The following is a 20,217-nucleotide window of genomic DNA, read 5'->3' as shown; positions in this document are numbered from 1 at the left end:
TTAGTCAGTGTTTCCTTGTTCTATAGTACTGAAGCCCTAATGTGTAAACCCTGAATACTACCATCTCCCTGTTTAGATAAGTCTGACTGCTTAGCCACAGCTACCAACTAAATCTTTGTGGTACAGACTGATACCAAAGCGAATTTTCTTGCATATACATGTAGTCTTAATCTTCTGTAGTGCTCCCTAAGGGAACTGCACAAGGTTCTGCCTAACAGTGGCGTCCTTGCTTCCTCCGCCCTCCAGCTTTACAATTACTGTGGGAGTCTATAATATATGCGGAATCCGTTGGAGGAAGAAATCCATTAGAACAACAAATTACTTATCTCTCTGTAATGTTCTTTCTGATGGATGTTCCTCCCATGGATTCCTCACCGCCCTCCTACCCCCACCCCACCTGCTCCTCTTTGGGTAACTAGTACACCTTATTTCTGTGGTCCCTCAGCGTGATAGTACTAGGGGAAAAGGCTGGAACTGAGGTCACTGGGTGCAGCCGCTCATTATATACTGACCCAAACATCCTGTCCGGTGTGTAGAGGCATCAGGCGGAGCTGACGCAGAGCCGCGCTGCTCCCCCTGACTAAGCAAATGTTTCCAAAGAACAGCTGCACTTGGATAAGGATATCATAGATGAGGAATCTGTGGGAGGAACATCCACCAGAAAGAACATTACTGAGTGGTAAGTAATTTGTTCCTCCTTGTTATTGATCTATTCCCCCACCCTCAACACACCCACTGTTGTCACTTTCAGGATAGGGATATGTTTGGGAATAAAGATTTTCCATAATAACTTACTAGAAAGTCTTGATTCTATTAAAGACACGGAGGCGAGCATTATGCTTCTCTTTCTTTATTTAAATATTTAAAGAAAGGCTCAGCAGCAAGATATTTTTGTGCACCAAGTGTCGTATGAGTAACATAGAAAAAAGAGGTGCACTAAATATATAATATAAGAAGTAAACATAATATAACAGTAGTATTTTTGGAGTTCTGAAGAAACAAACTCCATTTCCCAGAGTTCCCTAGTGTCACCAAAGAAACATCAACATGTGACTTAGTCCTCCAATGGGTGTCCTGATCCCTTCATAAACAGTCCTAAACATGATGCGACTTCCTCTTTCGAAGCTGCGAACTTGGCTGTCCATGATAAGGTAGCACTTGTAGTTGTTAGATCTGTTGAACAGCTGATCAAGCGGATTTGTCGGCAGGCGCTGTCGAAAAAAGGAGATAGAAAGTAAAATTACTTCATGTATATAACAACCCTAGTTCCCTTATCGGGGTGGGAGAAAATGTCATTGGTTATTTATTTATTTATTTCTTATAAAATGCAATCATTTCTTTTGTGAGTTTTAGTAACTTATAATAATACATTGTCACAATTAGGAGAGATGTACAGTATTATTTTCTCTTTGGGTGGGATAATGCTCGCCTCCGTGTCTTTAATAGAATCAAGACTTTCTAGTAAGTTATTATGGAAAATCTTTATTCTATGTCAAGACCGGAGGCTCCCATTATGCTTGTTTAAAGCTTACTCACCACAATAGATGCCGGTTGATCTACTGGTTTCAAGTAGAATTGTTTAAATACTGATTCGCTTGCCCAGTCTGCCATTCTCATGATGTCTTCTAGTCGAACTCCGGCCTGAAAGGCTTTGGAGGCCATAGCTCCTCTCACAGAGTGAGCTCCGAAGTGCTGTGTATCTATCCCGGCTTGAGTTAGAGTCCAGCGCACCCAGCGCGCTAAAGTGGGGGCGAAAACCGGTTTGTGTGGTTTACGCAGAGCTATCAGTAGTTGCCCGTTGGGGAAGGCCCTAAGGGGGGCTGTCTTTTCTTCATAAACTTTCAGGCATTTCACCAGACAAAGTTTAGGTTGGTCCTTGAAGGCGGGGTAAGAAATTACTCTAGAGTTACATTTGGTCCTTCTGCGTATGTGAAATACAATACCGTCAGGAGAAAAAGTTCTGCCCGCTAGGTCAAGGGCTCTGACATCAGAGACTCTCCTGCAGGAGACTAAGCAGAGTAAGGTAGTAAGCTTGCCCGAGAGGGCTGTACGTGATAGTTCCTCATTATGATGCCATGAAAGGAAAAGATTCAATACTTTGTTAACGTCCCAAAGTTTGTCATAGCGGGAAAGGGGCGGGACTGTAAGTCTGACTCCTTTTAATAATCTGCAGACGAGATGGTGTTCACCAGCTGGTAATCCTTCAATGAGGTCGTGACCAGCTGAAATCGCTGAACGATATGCGTTCACTGTCCTGTAGGCGAGCCCTCTTTCTACTAGAGATGCTAAGAAATTCAAGATTTCCTCTACAGGTGCTGAAATTGGATGTAAGCCTTTTTCCCGGCACCAGGTGCTCCAGGCGCCCCAAGAGTTGGAATATCTCTTAAGGGTGGTAGGAGCCCAGCTTTCCTTGATGAGACTGATCGCCCTGTGTGACATGCCTGGAGTTCTCCATCTTGCCCTGAAATCTTCCATGCTGCCAGGGTCAGAGAACCGTTGAGAAGAAGGGGATGTCTCTGCCCCGAAGGATCTAGAAGAAGATCTGGAAATTGGGGTAGTAGGATTGGAAAATCCGAGGAAAGTTCCAGAAGGTCTGGATACCAGGTCTGAGATGTCCAGACCGGTGCTATGAGGACTAAGTCTGAATGTTCCAGACGGGCCTTCGCCAGGGTCCTCGCTATCATGGTGAATGGGGGAAAGGCATAGAGTACCCCTTGGGACCATTGTTGGAGAAAAACGTCTGTTGCTGTTGCTGTTGGATCCGGTCTCCAGCTGTAAAAACGTGGTAGCTGTGTATTGAGTCTGGAGGCGAAAAGATCTATGGACATTGGGCCCCAAATCTCCTGGAGGCGGAGGAAGACTCCTCTGTCGAGTTTCCAGTCGCTGTAGTCTGTGGAGTGGCGGGAGTACCAGTCCGCTACCACATTTGATAGGCCGGGAAGGTATTCTGCTGTAACTGAGATTCGATGTGCCAGACAGAAGTGCCAGAAGTCCTTGGCTAATTCTGCTAGAGGTCTTGATTTGGTGCCACCTAGATGGTTGATGTATCTTACTGCGGAAATGTTGTCCATTTTTAGCAAGATACAGCAACTCGCTCTGCCTCTGGCAAAGGAGCGTACTGCAAAGGAACCTGCCAGAAGTTCTAGGCAGTTGATATGCAGGTCTAGCTCCTGATAAGACCAGGTCCCTCCTGTGGCTATGGAGCCGCATCTCGCTCCCCATCCGGAGCGATTGGCATCTGACTCGATGATGATGTCTGGAGCAGATCCGAAAATGGCTCTGCCTTTCCAGGCCTCCATGTGAGTGAGCCACCAGTTGAGTTCTGTCCTCGCGTGAGGAGATAATGTTAGGAGTTGAGAGTATGAAAGACTGTGTCTTAAGTGTTGGCCTTTCAGTCTTTGCAATTCGCGATAGTGAAGGGGGCCGGGAAATATCGCTTGAATGGAGGAGGATAGTAACCCTATCACTCTTGCCAGTTCTCGAAGAGAGAACAGGTCCTTCTGCAAAATCCTGCGAATCTCCCTTTTGGTAGAATGGATCTTGGCTGATGGGAGTCGGAGCTGACAATTCTGGGTGTCCACAACAAAGCCCAGAAATTCCATGTTCTTGGATGGAAGAAGAACTGACTTTTCCCAATTTATAAGGAAACCGAGACTGTGTAGTAAGTCTATAGCTAGTTTGGTCTGTTTCTGAGCTAGTTCTTGCGACTGTGCCATAAAAATGATGTCGTCTAGATAAATAATAAGACGAACACCTTGCTCTCTTAGATGAGCTACTACAGGCCTTAGAAGCTTGGTGAAAACCCAAGGCGCTGAAGAGAGCCCGAAAGGTAGGCTTGTGAACTCCCAATCTCGATTTTTCCAGGAAAATCTCAGGTAATTCATATGTGCCTGATGAATTGGTATCGTTAAGTAGGCGTCTTTCAGATCTAGACGCATGAGCCAATCGTTCGGTCTCAGAAGATCTCTGAGCATATGTATACCTTCCATTTTGAAATGGCGGTAAATGATGTATTCGTTGAGAGCTTTGAGGTTTATGACTGGTCGTACTTTTTCTTTCCTGCGAACTAGGAATATGGGACTGAAAAAACCCTCCCTGGCTTTGACAGGGGCGAATTGCTCTCTTCAGACAAAGATTGTGTATTTCGCTGTCTAAAGCGATTTGATCTGTCTGAGACATTACTATTGGAGTAGGGCGACATGTCTGGATGGGCTGCTCGAAAAATTCTAGGCGTAGGCCCCGAACTGTGTCCCTGACCCAGGCGTCTCCTGATAAGGTATCCCAAGCATTTGTAAACATCATTAACCTCCCACCTATAGGAGTCATTGGCGCTGGCGCTGCTATAAGTACACTGACCTGTAGATTGTTGTTGGGCTGGGTATCTGGCCGCTCTTCTCCAGGGGCGCCCTCTTCCACGACCTCTTGAGGGAAAGAAAGTGTCGGAGCGCTCTTGCCAGGAGTTATGCTGGCCTCTGGAATGTTGAGATCTTTTGTCGAAAAAGTAACGGCCGGAGGAGCGACCTCTGCCTCGTCCGGCCCTGGTGAAAACCTTGGACGCGAAGACTCTTTTTATGGAGGCTTGTGCTTTGTCCAATGCTGTAAATGTTCCCACAAATTTCGCCATTTCCTTCATAAAAGGATCTCCAAAAAGCAGGCCTTGTGCTGTTGGACCGGATTCTGTGTCTGCCAGTTCGCTCAGTTTGGCGTCTATTTTATATAGGATGCCTTTTCGGCGTTCTGTCGAAATAGCACAACTGGCGTTACCTAACAGGCAAATTGCCCGTTGAACCCAACCAGAGAGTATTACCGGGTCAGTGGGGTGAGAGGAGTTTATTGCTTCTTCCGCTAGATCTGAAATCTTGGCTAGTGGCCCCGCCACGTCTAGTACTTTGTCCTGGCAGGACTTCCAGGCACGGTCTATGCCTTTCCTTGGGTCTTTTACGTTTTTACCTAGGAAGGTAATCATCTTTGAATCTAGTTCTGGTGTTAGAGCCACTTTGTCCGCAATATCCGGACGTGGACATTCCGCTCGAAGTCTAGCTCTAACTTCTTTATCCAGTGGCTTACGTAGCCTGAAATGAATGTATTTTGATGTCTTTGAAGATGGTTCCCAGTCTGTGGATCTGGGATGCATAAGGTCTTCCGGAGTAAACATCCCCTCTGCAGGAGGCTTGTTTCCGGTTGTGTTCTTGGGGATGGGGTCTGCCGCAGTCCCAGAACCAGAGGGCTTTGAACCCTCTATTTGAATTTCCTCTTCAGATGAGGATTGAGAAGGATCAGCGTCGTAGACGCTCTTGTTTTGGTCGTCCTCAGTGCCCTGTCCATATCTCTCTGGGCTTGAGGGTACATTTTCCCTCATTTCTTCCTCTGGGTAAGAGGGTTCATGGGAAGAGGTTACCTTCCTGTTCATAAAGGCTTGTTTCAGCCTGGAGAAGGCGTCCGAAACGGCAGCTGTGGCATCTGTAGGCTGGCTCGGGGGGGGTCATAGAGCTTCTGCTCTTGCGAGCCGGTATACATCCCCCTTCCGTAAGGTGCTTCCTCTTTTGCGTTCTCTTCCTCCCAGGAGGGGAGGTCCCTCTTAAATGCTCTTCCATAGTTTCTAGGCGTTGTTGAATGGGAATGAGCATGTCTGTTACTGCTTTCCTAATACTGGTCTCCACAGAGGATCCCAGTACCTTTTGTAAGCTGTTAGCCATCGCCACCTCATCTATATAGCAGTGATCTTCCTCCCTCCGTCTCAGACCGCCTGATCTGATTGAGGTGAGTACTGCGCTGCCATAATAAAGTTTAAAGCACCTTACTCACTTTTTTTTTTTTGTTTTTTTTTTTGTCTTGTCTTCTGGGCTTTTGAACACCTTCTCTCACTGCCCAGTAAATTAGTTCAGCTTAGTGTTATAATCTTTTAGAGAATGCTGAACGGGAGAATTTTCTCTCCTCTTTTTTTTTTTTTAATTTATGCAAATTATGTATTTAAATATATTTTCCAGCACTCGTGTGCAAATTCCTGTTGATCCGCGATGGAAGGAAGTATGTATTTGCTGTCGCCTGAGGAGAGATTCCGGCGCTCGAGTTCGCAGAGACCGTTATAACTTGAAGGTCATGCGCACTCGAGCGCCGGAATATAGAGGAAAGGACCAGGAAGAGCAGGAGCTCCCCTGGTGGTTAGTGGGCGGCACTGCGGGCTGTAGCAATGCCGCGCCGGTCTCCCCGTGCCCGAGGAGAGCACCGATGGGTCGGGGAAGCCGACGCGAGCCCGCTGAGAGGTCCGCTTATGAAGCGGAAGAAAAATAGCTGACGGATTGTGTCAGCGCGAGCGCGAAGCGAGGCCTCGAATTACGCAGTCTCCGACGCCAGCAGAAGGCAGCTGGCGTCGGAGTCAACAACGAAGGCAATGACCAAAAGGAAATCAATTAGAGGCAAAGTACGCTCATAAACAATAATTAAACATATATATATAACAATGTCAATTACTATGAAAAATGAAATAATGTGTCATAAGCAGAGGTAAACATGAAGGTACTTATCTCTTGCTGTGAGCAGCAAAGAAAGAGGAAGTCGCATCATGTTTAGGACTGTTTATGAAGGGATCAGGACACCCATTGGAGGACTAAGTCACATGTTGATGTTTCTTTGGTGACACTAGGGAACTCTGGGAAATGGAGTTTGTTTCTTCAGAACTCCAAAAATACTACTGTTATATTATGTTTACTTCTTATATTATATATTTAGTGCACCTCTTTTTTCTATGTTACTCATACGACACTTGGTGCACAAAAATATCTTGCTGCTGAGCCTTTCTTTAAATATTTAAATAAAGAAAGAGAAGCATAATGGGAGCCTCCGGTCTTGACATAGAATTGGTGCTTGATTTCCCTGGTGTCCTAGTCTTTAGATGGTTGTATTTTAACACATATGACTGCTGGAACCCCAAAATGGAGGAGGGGTCACAGAGCTAATACTTCACCCCAGGGCGAACATAAAAATCAGTGTGTTAATGTTAATTAAGTCTAATTAGGCACAACTCGTCCATAGGCATCTGTGCGCAGCAAGTAAGAAAAACAAAGGGAAGGAGCCAGGAAAAGCAGAGGACGACGCCGGATTCACCAAAAAAGTTACTCATCAGATTTAAAAAGGAATGTTTTGATGGATTTCTTAAAAGAGAGAGACTCTGAGCAGAGACAGAGAGAAAGCGGGAGAAAATTCCAAAGGTGTGGAGCAGCAAAAGTCAAAAACGAGTGCATCCAAAGCGAGTAAGCTTGTAGCGTGGCTGGACAGGTTTGTTAAGATTTCTGGACCGAAGGGAAAGGGAAGGACGAGAATGCTTGATCCTAGCCTTAAGGTAGGAAGAGGCCTCATCTGTGAGGCATGTGTAGGTAAGAGACAGCACCTTGTATGAGATACGGTGCCTAACAGGAAGCCAGTGTAACGATGTATGTGCTTCTGTAACATGATTCCTTCTAGACAGGCCACAAACTGCTCGCATAGCATTATTTTGCGCCATCTGTAAGCAGGCCAGATTAGACAGTGAAGTGCTTGCCAGGAGGCTATTGCCATTGTCAAGTTTAGAGTTGACCAAGGCAACAGCAAGGACCACAGTATTAGAATCAAACAAGAATTGTGTAATTTGCCTAATAAGCCGTGTTGTATAGGCACAAGAGGCCTTCAGTTGACTAACATGTTTTTTTATTTTAACGTTAGTGTCAAGATACACCCTGAGGGTCTTGACCCAAGGACTGGTCTTAATAGAGACTCCAGAGATGTCAAAGGCAGAGTATCTAGACTCCAGCTTAGCAAGACGCTGAGGGGTACCAACAAGTATGATATTGGTTCTATTACCATTGAAGGCAAGAGAATTCTTAATCATCCGATCCTCAACGGTAGCATAGATGGAGGTGGTTTTTTTAAGATCCAAGTCATAGTTGCCAGTCAATTTGAATAGTGCAACCTGTCCTGAGTCAACAATGTGACAAAAGTTGTATTTTAAATCTAACAAGGCTGTCTCAGTACCATGGAGAGCGCGAAAACTTGACTGCATGGAGCCCAATAAGTGATTACTTTCAATATGTTGCTGTAACTGTGTGTAGGCAACCGTATCCAACATTTTCAACACAAAGTGAGGTTGGAAACAGGTCAATAATTATGCACAGGGGCAGGGTCAAGAGTGGCCTTTTTCAGGACAGGAGAGATCCAAACATCTTTCAAGGAAACGGGAACAGTGGCATTAGTAAAGGAAGAATTAATCATTCTCCAGCATGGGGTCTGCCATGGATTCACATGCTCATGAATATTCCCCGTCGTCAGGCTGGGAATCCTCAGTAAAGACAAAAATCAGTTTCAGTTTCGTTTCTGAACTGTCTTTCTACCAATAACCAATCACTGGTCTCTTGGTCATACTGCCACCACCCAATGACTGCCCTCTACCTAAGCCCCTCCTCTGGCAGCCATCTTCAGATTTTTACAGCACATTCAAGTGTTGGGAGTCCTCGTGCTTAGCTCTTGAGCTTTACTGCGTATTGCGTTTTTTCAAAGAGTTTACTCTTATTTTTTTGGTCAAATCGAGCCTCAAGCTCCCCCGATTCATCTTCCGATCAACGGGGACCCGTTTCGGAAATCTCTACGCCCCGATCTTCCATAGCCCCATCCCCAGGCTTACCTCCCACCCCCTGACGAAATGGACTCGTTTCACTCCATGATCGCCAGGGCCTCAGAGCTGTTCCAGTCCAGCTATGCCCCGAAGAACAGAAGGAGGGTTTCCTTTATCAAAGACGAGAGGTCCAGAGGAAGACCGTACTCTCGGTCCCGCCGTTGGACGACATCTGGGACGAGGGACTGTCCCTTCTGAAGAACCCGTCCACGGCCCCTGCAAAGAGAGACCGGTACGAGAAGAAGTACCGGGTCCCAGATTCCACTCGTATGTGCCTCAGGGCCCAGCCATCCCCGGACTCAATAGTCTCTACGGCGGCCAATAAGAAATCGGCAGGGGCGATGGCATCGACTTCCACTTCCCCGCCTTCCACTTCCCCGCCAGATGGCGAGGGGACGAAGCTGGACGCCATGGGACTTCGGGTCATCTCATCGGCAGCGACAACCATTAAGGCGGCCAACGCTCTCGCTATCGTGGCCCGCTACGATAGGGAGCTGTGGTTTAAAATCACCCCCCTCCTGGACTTCCTTCCGGACGACAAGAGAGCGGAGGCCCTCAAAATCCTGCAGGAGGGCGAGGTGGCTTCTGAAAATGCCATCATGGTAGCCACGGACATCAGCGACACCGGTTTTTCCCAGATGTGCAACAGCGTTTGCCTTCGTCGGCGTGATTGGCTCAGGGCCACCGATTTCCATCAGGACGTACAGACCGGGGTACTGGACATGCCCTTCAACAGGAACAACCTGTTTGGCAAGGCAGTGGACGAGTCACTGCAGGCCATCAGATGGACACCGAGACGGCCCATGCCTTGGGCATGCTCCATCAGCGACGGCCATCCTTTCGGACCTTCGGAGGCAAGTTTCAGGGTGCCTCCAAAGGATTTGCCAGCAGCTCTTCGTCGTACCGTCAGGCGGCCGGTTCTTCGTTGCAGGAAGCCTACAGGGGCTGCAGCAAGGCCGGTGGACATTGTCATTGTCGCCCGGGGGCCCAAGGTGGCAAGGCCTCTGCGAATCAGGACTGAACCGGCCGTGACGTCGAGCCCCCACCCGAGCACCCCAATGGGAGGCCGTCTGACGAACTTCGTCGGCGTGTGGAAGTCCATCTCCACCGACCGTTGGGTGCTGGATGCCCTGGCCCATGGACACACTCTGGAGTTCCAAAGGAAGTGTCCCCACTTTCCACTGGTGGCCAGGAAAGAAAACCACATTCCACAGCTACTTCTGGAGGTATGAGCGATGCTGGAAAAGGGCGTGATAGAGCTCGTCCCGAAGGGGCTCTGGGGTATACTTGCGGTACTTCCTCGTCCAAAAGAAGACCAGTGGCTGGCAGCCCATCCTAGATCTCCGCCGCCTCAACAAATACTTAAAATCCAAGAAATTCTGGATGGTCACCCTTCAGCACATGCTGGGACAGCTGGAAGAAGGGGACTTTCTGTCGTCACTGGACCTGGAGGATGCATACTTCCACATCCCCATGCACAAGGGACATCGAACATTTCTGCGCTTTGTGGTCCAAGGGCGTCCCTATCAGTTTAAGGCACTGCCCTTTGGTTTGAAGTCAGCGCCAAGGTTCTTCACCAAGTTCCTGGTGCCGGTGGCGGCACAGCTGCGCCTGCAGGGTTTCCACGTCTACCCCTATCTGGACGATTGGCTCATCCGAGAAATGTCAAGGGAACTCGCCGTCGACCACACAGCGAGGACCGTCTGTCTGCTCACGGAACTGTGGTTCTCGATAAACTATGCAAAGTCCTGCTTGGTGCCATCGCAGGACACCCTGTTCCTGGGAGCCAGGCTCAACACGGTGGCGCGGCTGGCTTCACCATCGGAGGAGAGGATAAAGGCCATCGTGGGCAAGGTGCAACGGCTGTTGACCATGGAAGTGGCCAGGGTGAGGTCCAAGTCCCTGCTCGGCATGATGTCTTCATGCATCTACCTCATACGGCTGTGCAGTTTGCGGATGCGACCGATGCAGGTGTTCCTCGACGGACTTTGGATACAACTGGCGGGAAGCTTCGAGGACAAGATCACTCTCAACGAGACTTTCCGACAAGCGATCCAGTGGTGGGGCACCCGCATGCATCTCGTGGCGGGCATGGACCCCAGCGCATCAGGAAACGGTGACGACAGACGCCTCCCTGGAGGGATGGGGTGCGCACACCGGAAATCTCCACGCAAGAGGCCTTTGGCTCCCAGAGGAGAGGGAGCTGCACATCAACGTCCTGGAGCTCTGGCCCGTATTTTGGCCTCTCAAGTCCTTCCTTCCGTCCCTCAAGGGCAAGGTGGTACGGGTCTTCACCGACAACGCCATCACAATGTTCTACATCCGGAAGCAGGGGGGCACCAGATCCCCGACTCTCTCCAAGGAAGCACAAGATCTGTGGCACTGGGCCATCGCTCAAGGGATGTTCCTGGTACCCTTTCACCTGGCAGGAGTGAAGAACACCGTTGCCGACTCACTCAGCACGGAGCTGTGCTCTTGCCACGAGTGGGAGCTTCGGCAAGATCAGGTAGATCTCCTATTCCGACGATGGGGCAATCCCCAGAACGATCTTTTCGCAACGGCAGCAAACACCAAGTGCCGGAAGTTTGCCAGCAGGTTTCCCCAGCCGTGGAGCTTCGGGTATGCATTCTCCTTTCCCTGGGACGGCCTGTTCCTCTATGCATTCCTGCCGTTGCTTTTGCGACTCATCAGTCAACTCAGACGGTTCCGGTGCAGGATGATCCTCGTTACACCGGCGTGGCCGAGACAGATATGGTTCCCGGACCTTCTGGACATGTCAGCGTCCCCTCCAGTCAAGCTGTCGACGGACGCAGATCTTCTCGCCAAGGAAGGAGGCGTGATCCTGCATCACGACCCAGGATCGCTGAACCTGCAGGCCTGGCTCCTGCAGCACTAGAGTTCAGAGGCTACGATATACTGGAGGACAGCAAGGAGGTACTTGCCAAGGCCAGGGCTTCCTCGACTTTTAAGTGCTATGGACATAAATGCTAGAAGTTCTCTGTCTGGTGCCGTGCACAGAAGATCAACACTATACATATTAGGGCCCCTCAAGAGCTGCCGTACTTGCTGTTGCTGGCCAAGGTGGGGCTGGTGTATGCTTCCATCAAAGTTAATCTGGCAGCTATCTCATGCTACACCAGAAATCCGGGCCGGTCGTCGCTGTGGTCCCACCGTCTGGTTAAGGAGTTCATGAAAGGACTGTTCCGCTCGTTCCCGCTGGTGAAGGCTCCAGCCGCGGCATGGGAGCTCAATGTGGTGCTGACCAGGCTCATGGGTCCGCCATTCGAGCCTTTGCATTCGGCGCCGCTGGAATTTCTATCGTGGAAGACGGCGTTTTTTGTGGCCATCACCTCCGCACAATGAGTGGGAGAGATCCAGGCCGTCTCCTGTAAGCCCCTGTACCTTGCATTCCACGAGACGAGGGTAGTGCTGAGGACGCACTTCTCCTTCATGCCCAAGGTGCCGTCAGACTTCCATTTCAACAAGCCTTTGGTGTGGTCTGTTTTCTTCCCGTCACCTTCGTCACGGGGTGAGAGGAGTTTGCACTCGCTGGATGTGGCTAGAGTGCTTAAGTTCTACGTGGACCGCACAAAGAGTTTTCGGAAGACGTCACAGCTGTTTGGGAACTTTGGCCCTGTGAACCAAGGGAAGGCCCTCTCCAAGGCTTCCATTTCCAGATGGCTCTCCGGCTGCATCATGCACTGTCACCGGTTGGCAAACCAACCGTTGCCTGGCCGTCCGAGAGCCCATTCGACCAGAGCGATCGATGCTACTACGGCGTTACTGTCTGGTGTGCCCCTGCTGGACATCTGCAGGGCTGCTACATGTAGGTCGATGCACACCTTCAGGAGATTCTACTGCGTCGACCGGGATTCCAGGGAGGAGTCCAGAGTCAGCCAGGCAGTGTTGCGCAACCTGTTTGCTTGAAGGCGAGCCTGGTGAGGAGGTAAGAGATGCTGAATGTTGAGTTGTTGAAATGCTTAATGTTGAGCCTTGCCACCTCCCGTGGTTGTGCATGTGTGTACTGCTATACTTGTATTCATGAGCATGTGAATCCATGCCAGACCTCATGCTGGAGAAGGAACACGTTACTTACCTTTAACTGTTGTTCTCCAGCATGGGTCTGGCATGGATTCACATGCGAACCCGCCCTCCAACCTCTCTGCTTCTCTTGGTCTTACTGCGACTTTACGTGCAACGAAATCTGAAGATGGCTGCCACAGGAGGGGCTTATGTAGAGGGCAGTCATTGGCTGGGGGCACTATTACCCAGAGACCAGTGAATGGTTATTGGTAGAAAGACAGTTCAGAAAGGAAACTGAAACTGATTTTTTTCTTTACCGAAGATTCCCAGCCTGACGACGGTGAATATTCATGAGCCTGTGAATCCATGCCAGACCCATGCTGGAGAACAACAGTTACCGGTAAGTAACGTGTTCCGTCCAGTAGCAAAAGGGGCTAAGCAACTAAAGACTTCCTTAATCCTAGCAGGGGGGCAAATCTCATCAGGGCAAGAGGATGGCTTCTGGTGCTGGACAAAGTCAGACAGCTCGGCTTCAGATACCTCTTTAAAGTTAAAAGTAGGAATAATATCAGAATGAGTGGTCCAGAACATTATTAGTTGTATTACTGGTAGGATTAGCTATCTTAGCTTGAAGCAAGACTATTTGTTGCGATTAAGCTTAACATGAAAGCCCTGCTGAATGTAAGAGCACCACCGATCACTCTTGGTGATGGCATGATGCCATTCAAAAAATTGCAGATGGAATTCTCCATAGTCTGCACTGGTTTCAACATGTTTGCACCCTATTTAACATCTATTCTACAGCATTGAGAACTTTTAGAACAGCTCATAAAGGTTGGGGCAGGGTTGGGTTGTTTGTCAGTAGGAAAAGGGGGATACCATGTCTTGCCCAAAGGTACCTACTTCTACTCCCAAAGGACCTGCCACCTAGGTGATCCTCTCTCGCTTCTCTGCCCCCAGGGTCAGGATCCAATTGCGGTGGCCTTTCCCTGGCCAACTGTGGAGAAGATCCAAGGGGTGCAGAAATGAGAATACCCTTAGGTTTCTCACAGTAGTGGCATTTTTTCAAAAGCACCTACTGTGGATTGGGCATCAGCCCCAAAGGAACTAGTGACAAGTCCACAGTGACCACAGTTATTGGGGAGAGCGTACAAATTGTTGGCCTCTGTTCCGAGAAGCTCAAAATCGCCACGTCACCAAATATCACCCCTCCCCCTCTGGCCATAGATTTGTTCAAAACCGAGTCGACTCCCAGGCGATCTTAATCCAACAATTGACTTCTCAATCTCATTATTTTTAATCAAGTCAGACTATATGAAAAGAACAAAGGAACAGTGCTGTGTCTGCAGCCACTACTTGAGCACACCGACAGTTACACACTGCTCCCCTTGAGGCTCGGCTGCACAGCACCTCGGTGACTCGGCTTCATTGACTTACCCACCTAGACCTAGAACTCGGCCCGCTGGAGGCAAATGCTCTGTGCGACGGGCTCAACTCAGCACAGCACACGTGTTCAGCAGTCACAAGCCTCACACAGGGCCCTGGTTTTAGCTCTCAGGACTGGAATTTCAGGTCAGGACTCTGGTTTTCAGCCGCCTTCGCGCTCTATCTTCGGAGGGATCAATAAGCTCATAGGAAAGCACCTCAACGCACAGAGACGTGTCAAGCCACACCTCTAAACACAACAAGAGCAAGACTGAGAATGAAAATGAAAGCAGGACTGAGGCCGCATATGACATGTCAATTCCAGCGTGTTAAGCAGACCCCCTTCTACTCTCTCCAGTTACAAGCACAAGTGGACGCGTTTCACTATATGGTGTCATTCACAAGGGCTAGACCCTCCTCGAATCAAGGATAATCAAATACTGCCATATCTTCTATTATTGGCAGAGGCAGGGCTGGCACATACATCCATAAAGGTCCATCTCGCAGCTACCTCTCGCTACACTCGCATAGCAGGCAATCCTTCCCTACGGGCTCATGGTGGCCTAAGGAGTACCTAAAGGAGTTGTTATGGGCAGTCCCTCCAGTAAAAGCACCAGCTCCAGCGTGGGAGCTCAATGTGGTACTCTTTTGAACCTCTTCATAGAGCCTCTCTAAATTTCCTGTCATGGAAGACAGTTTTTCTGGTGGCTATTACATTTGCCAGATGTGTTGGAGAGTTGCAAGCTCTCTCCTGCAAACCACCATATTTGACTTTCCATCAATCTAGGGTGGTGTTGCACACTCATCCCTGGTTTATGCCAAAGGTTTCATCGACTTTCATCTGAACGAGCCTCTCGTCTCACCTGTGTTTTTTGGCTCTACCACCTTTCCGGCATAGAAGATATTGCATTCACTGGACATTGCATGTGCGTTAGGTTGCACGAACAAAAGATTTTTGCAAAACGTCACAACTGTTTGTAACATTTGAACCCGTTGAACAAAGGAGGGCCCTGTAGAAGGCTTCCATTTCCATGTGGCTATCTAGCTGCATCTCCTACTATCATTGCTGGGAAACAGACCTCTGCCAGGTAGACCAAGGCCACATTCCATCAGAACTGTGGCTTCTACTGCGGCACTCCTGTCTGGTGTTCCCCCTCAACAACTGCAGGACTGCTACGTGGAGGTCCATCCACACCTTCACAAAATTCTATTGTATTGAAAGGGATTCCAGGGGCAGGAGTCCTGTGTCGGCAAGGCGGTGCTTCACAACCTTTTTGCTTGAGGTGAGTGCTCCGGGGTGAGTTTCCATAACTTCTTTTGAGAACTGTAGCCCTTCCCATTAGTTGTTTAGGTACTGCTATATTATCGCATTCTTGAGCATGTGAATCCATGAAAGCTCCAATGCTGAAGAAGGAACAAGTTACTTACCTGTAACTCCTGTTCTCCAGCATTGGTATGTTTCATGGATTCACATGCGACCCTCCCTCCTACCCCGCTATGGCTCTTCATTGGATCAGACTTCAACATTACGTGCACTTTTAAATCTGAAGATGTCCATGAGGGGTGAGGCTAAATTGGTCTACTGTCATTGGCTGGGGCAGTGTGACCCAAAGTAACAGCAAATTATACAAGTGTCAAGCAGTTTCTCAAACTTTTTAACTTTAAAGCAAAACTGCTTTCTTTTTACCAAGGATTCCCAGCCTGACGATGGGTAATATTCATGAGCATGTGAATTTATGAAAGATACCAATGCTGGAGAACAGGAGTTAAAGGTAAGTTACTGTTCCATAGTGCTTATGTGAAAATACCCATGGGTCTCAACCTCTGCTTTAGCGTTTCATGTCGATAGAAGGCCCAGCTAGATTTCTGTATGCTTCTCCTTTATGCTCAACACCATTGACTTAGGTGCCCTGACAGGCATCTGTTATACAGTGACTGCCTCTTCGCCAAATTAGGTATTACAACAATTTACAATATTTTGTGTGCCATGTACTTTAAGACAGGGGTCTTCAACCTATGGTTTTCCAGATGTTTCGGACTGTAACTCCCATCATTCTTAACCATTTATGATGCTTGGTAAGGCCGATTCGAGTTGTATTGCAAAATATCCGTAGAGTCAATAATTGCAGACCCCTAATAAAAGACAAAAACAAAAAGGAAGTGGGGTATCGTTTGTCATTTTAAATGGGTCTGAAGAAGTTGTACCTATCGAACCATTACAAAAAGGCTGGTTGAAATATCTCTCATGTTAATTTGAAACCGTGGTGAAGTACATTCCTCTACATTACATTTTAAAGCTGCTTTTCTTTTACATTTCACAGTGGCCAATTCATTGATTAAAAAAGTGTTCAGATTCACTCACTTTACACTGTAATCAGATTCTAGGATGAAGCGAGGCCAGAGCCATAATGTCTACACTAGGGAATGGATACTTCTGTTGCACTCGTTTTCCTGAAGCATTTCGAGGATGATGAAGCTGTGAAATTGACTCCTGGTTTATGTTGCAATATTACAGGGAAGACATGCAGAGCTGGAGATGCAGTTAAAATATGGCAAGGATGATCCGCAAGAGGTGCAGTACAAAAAGTTTACAGCCTGGCTCTGGTAAGTGTATGACTATTTGCTTCTGATTGGTGGACAGTGTGGGCTAAGGAGAAGCGCTGTCTGAGGCCAAACGTTCACATGACATCTCACATGCCCAATGTAGGATGTGATGGATGTGGGAATAAACATGAAAAGAACATTATTTTATTATTGGGTGCCCAAAGAGGCGGGAGGAAAGGATGAAGCAATTGAGACTGTATCACCAGTTCTTTCAATCTAAAGGTACCATTGGGGTGGTTGCTATGTCTAAGGTTCAGGATTACTGGAGAGCAGTGAGTGTGCACAGCAATTGTAAATTATTTCTTATGTTTCTAATACAGAATAAACTTCAATCTCTGAGTGTGGTGCAAACCCAGTATAACGTGCCTGTGTGAAAAGCACTCAAAAGTTGGACATAAAGAAAAACGTTGGCTAGTCGGCCCGCTGTGTGGGCTTCACACCCAAATGTCCACTTAGTGATTTTCAATATTTATTGTAATTGAAAAGAACATTAGTACAACTCTAAAAAGCACCAGTCTTGGTTTATTCACAAATTAATATCATCTTAGTCAATAGGTTGCTTGTAATGTATAGGCAGATGCGTAATTGCGCCTATGCATTTCAGACAATTGTGTCCTTCGTCAGGGCCTATACAATCATCTAGATCAGTTTGAAAATATCATATAATTACACCAACCATGGTAAATCGTCACATAATAACTGCATTGTAAACATTGCAGTTCACAGACACTGTATAAACATGTAACAATACATAATACGTACAGTGGGAGAAGCAGGAAAAGGAGAAATAAAAAGATGTGTATTAGCTTCAGTGGTTGCAATTGTTGGTGTTGAGTCACTAAGAAAATCTAATCAAATGGGTGCTGACCTGATGACGCTATCAGAACGTGAGACATTCTGTAATAGAGACAAAATGAAGAAATGTCTGTGTTAATCGTAATGTTTAAAATTAAACAGGCTGCCAGCTGCATTCAAGCTGCAACGTGGCAGGAGAGTTGTCAATGAGTAACTTCTGAGTTTCTTACCAGTTATGCAAAACTCTATTCTTCAAAAGGACGCTGTGCTCAAGGCAAGTCCTCGTGGATTTAAGAATTGTAACCTAGGCAATCCCGAGTGAATGCTTGGAACTGCTACCACCTTGAGAAGTGTGAGAAATAGTTGGAATGCAGATTAAAGCGGCAATGTTCTCCAAGACACACTGCACCGCATTACAAATGAACTTTAAGGCAAACAATAAAGCAGAAAAGAGGGTACCAAATATTTTGTAGCTTTCTAATCAATATAAGAACATCTTAGACAGAAGGCATCTATGGCCAGTCTGTTCTAAAGTCACCTTTAGGGAGGAAAAACTGAGATTTCACTGTATTGGTTTTACAAGGAGCTACACCGCCTGTCCGGCAGCTTCAAGAATCGAACAGCTAGCCTGTTTCCATACATAATTGCACTCCATAGGTGCATTCTCTTTAAATCAAAGTCATTCTGTAATGGCATTAACTCCCAGTGCCAAGATGTTTTTAGGGGAGAAGGGATTCCTACCAAGTTAGCAGACTAAAAAAAGGGATCAGTAGTTCCCAGGTATGTGGTCTGGTTTTCAGAATGCTCTAGCACAAAATCTGACCAGCCACCTTTCACACACTGCCCTGTTTAATCCTGAACCTTGGGACGAAAAGAAAAACCTTGGCAAGTCAGCCAGCGGCGTGGGCTGCACACCCAAATGTCCACTCAGTGATTTTCAATATTTATTGTAATTGAAAAGAACGGTAGTACAACTTGATTGCTTGTAATGTAGAGGCAGATGCGCAATTGGGCCTTTACAAATGTGTCCTTCGTCAGGGCCTATACAATCATCTTGGTAAGTTTGAAAATATATCACTACACCAACGATGGTAAATCGTCACAATGAAATAGCAATATAACATATCAGCACATAATAATTGCATTGTAAACATTGCAGTTCACATTGTAGCAGGAAATGGAGAAATAAAAAGATGTGTATTAGCTTCAGTAGTTACAATTGTTGATGTTGAGTCACTAAAAAAATCAAAAGGGTGCTGACCTGATAGTGCTATCGGAACGTGAGACATTCTGTAATAAAGAGACAAAATGAAGAAATGTCTGTGTCGTTGGTAATATTTAAAATCAAACAGGCTGCCAGCTGCGTTCAAGCTGCAACGTGGCAGGAGAATCCTCAATGGGTAACTTCTGAGTTTCTTACCAGTTATGCAAAACTCTATTCTTCAAAAGGACGCTGCGCGTAAGGCAAGTCGTCGCAGATATAAAAATTGTAACTGACGCGATCCCGATGGAATGCTTGGAACTGCTACCGCTGATCTGGAAAAAATGTACGGATTCATGTCAGGGCGGAACATATTATTGAATGGATCTATGCATCATGATTCTTGCATCGGGAGCAGAGTGCTTACCGTAGTATTAGGCAGCGTGTCCATTCGCTTGTACCGTTGTGCGCGTGTAGACTTGTAAGTAATGAAGCGACAACAACCCGTTGTCATGGAAAACAAAGTAAACAAAGTTTCACAGTTCCTATGTCGGCCATCTTGAAATGGCTCTACCTATGTATTACCGGTATATCTCATATGTGGTGTTTCACTATTAAACTGATCGCACGCTGAGATCGTAAAAACAATATGTTTTCTATCCGGAAACAAATCATACATAATGTGAGAAGTTTGCTCTTGTATCTTAACTGTACGGAACTTGGGTAGGCATCAGTGTGTGTGTGTGTGTGCTGAAAGGTGTGAGAGATACACAGAGGATAGCTACAGTGTGGGTGGAAGTAAGAAGTGAAAAAAGTGGGTCTGGTCAGAGGAGATACGCATACATAATAATTGGACAAAAGCGATGTATAATTCACTGGTGTGCTAAACGTTTATACTGGAAGAAATGCAATACTGCCAGCTGCAGTTGAAGTATACATATGATGTGCAAAGTAGAAAAGCACCGGGGTATCGTCCATGAAGCTACATATGTTTTTGAAAATTTGAAAATGGTTGAAGAAAGATGTTTGCCTTGTGATACAAAACGGTTACCATGATAGTGTTATTAAAGATAACTCATTAGAACAAATAGTTACAGATACCAAACATTATACATGCAAAGACATTATGAACTACATGGTGTCCATGAGTCTCAGTAGCAATGCATGGACTCGCTGCCATCAAAAATAAGTGGCTAAGAATTGTAGCGATTCTAAGTTCCATTACCATTCAGTAAACTACATTAGGACTGTAGTCTGTAATGTATGGACCTGCTAACATTGATCAAAATAAATAGCTGTGAATGACACAATTCCAAATTAAATTAACATTTAACGTACTACACTGGATCTGTAGTCTATGATCTCTAAGTATAATTATAAAAAACAGTTAAGGTCCCATTCTTCATTCATCCCGCCAGAGTGAGAGAATCAAGTCTTTCGATCCAAAAGGCTTCTCATTGGGCCCTTTTTTTCTTTGCATCAATGTGTTGGCCCTTCACTTGTACAATTCTGAGTATTGGAATCT

At 46.9% G+C, this 20,217-nt stretch overlaps 1 protein-coding gene and 1 long non-coding RNA gene across 3 annotated transcripts in view; one reads left to right on the top strand and one right to left on the bottom strand.

Annotated features, from left to right (window-relative positions):
• The window catches only part of FOCAD (focadhesin), a 2,926,805-nt gene that overhangs the window by 1,585,657 nt on the left and 1,320,931 nt on the right, over positions 1-20,217 (top strand). For both annotated transcript variants that reach the window (XR_011282193.1, XM_069630760.1), the window contains exon 23: positions 16,608-16,696. Coding sequence is in view for 1 of the 2 variants with exons in the window: in XM_069630760.1 (XP_069486861.1) it covers positions 16,608-16,696 (89 nt within the window). In the remaining variant the exon portion in view is untranslated. The remainder of the gene's footprint in view (positions 1-16,607; positions 16,697-20,217) is intronic.
• LOC138515978 (uncharacterized) lies at positions 877-19,164 on the bottom strand. Its single transcript, XR_011282194.1, has 4 exons — positions 19,120-19,164; positions 18,912-19,027; positions 18,753-18,781; positions 877-1,211 (listed from the first exon to the last, which is right to left on the bottom strand). It is a non-coding gene; the product is annotated as an uncharacterized lncRNA (long non-coding RNA).

The sequence above is a fragment of the Ambystoma mexicanum genome, chromosome 6q (assembly GCF_040938575.1).
Source record: "Ambystoma mexicanum isolate Mex_15411 chromosome 6q, UKY_AmexF1_1, whole genome shotgun sequence".
Taxonomy (NCBI): domain Eukaryota; kingdom Metazoa; phylum Chordata; class Amphibia; order Caudata; family Ambystomatidae; genus Ambystoma; species Ambystoma mexicanum.
Note: the sequence above shows the minus strand (reverse complement) of the source record. Positions and strands in the feature narration are given on the sequence as shown.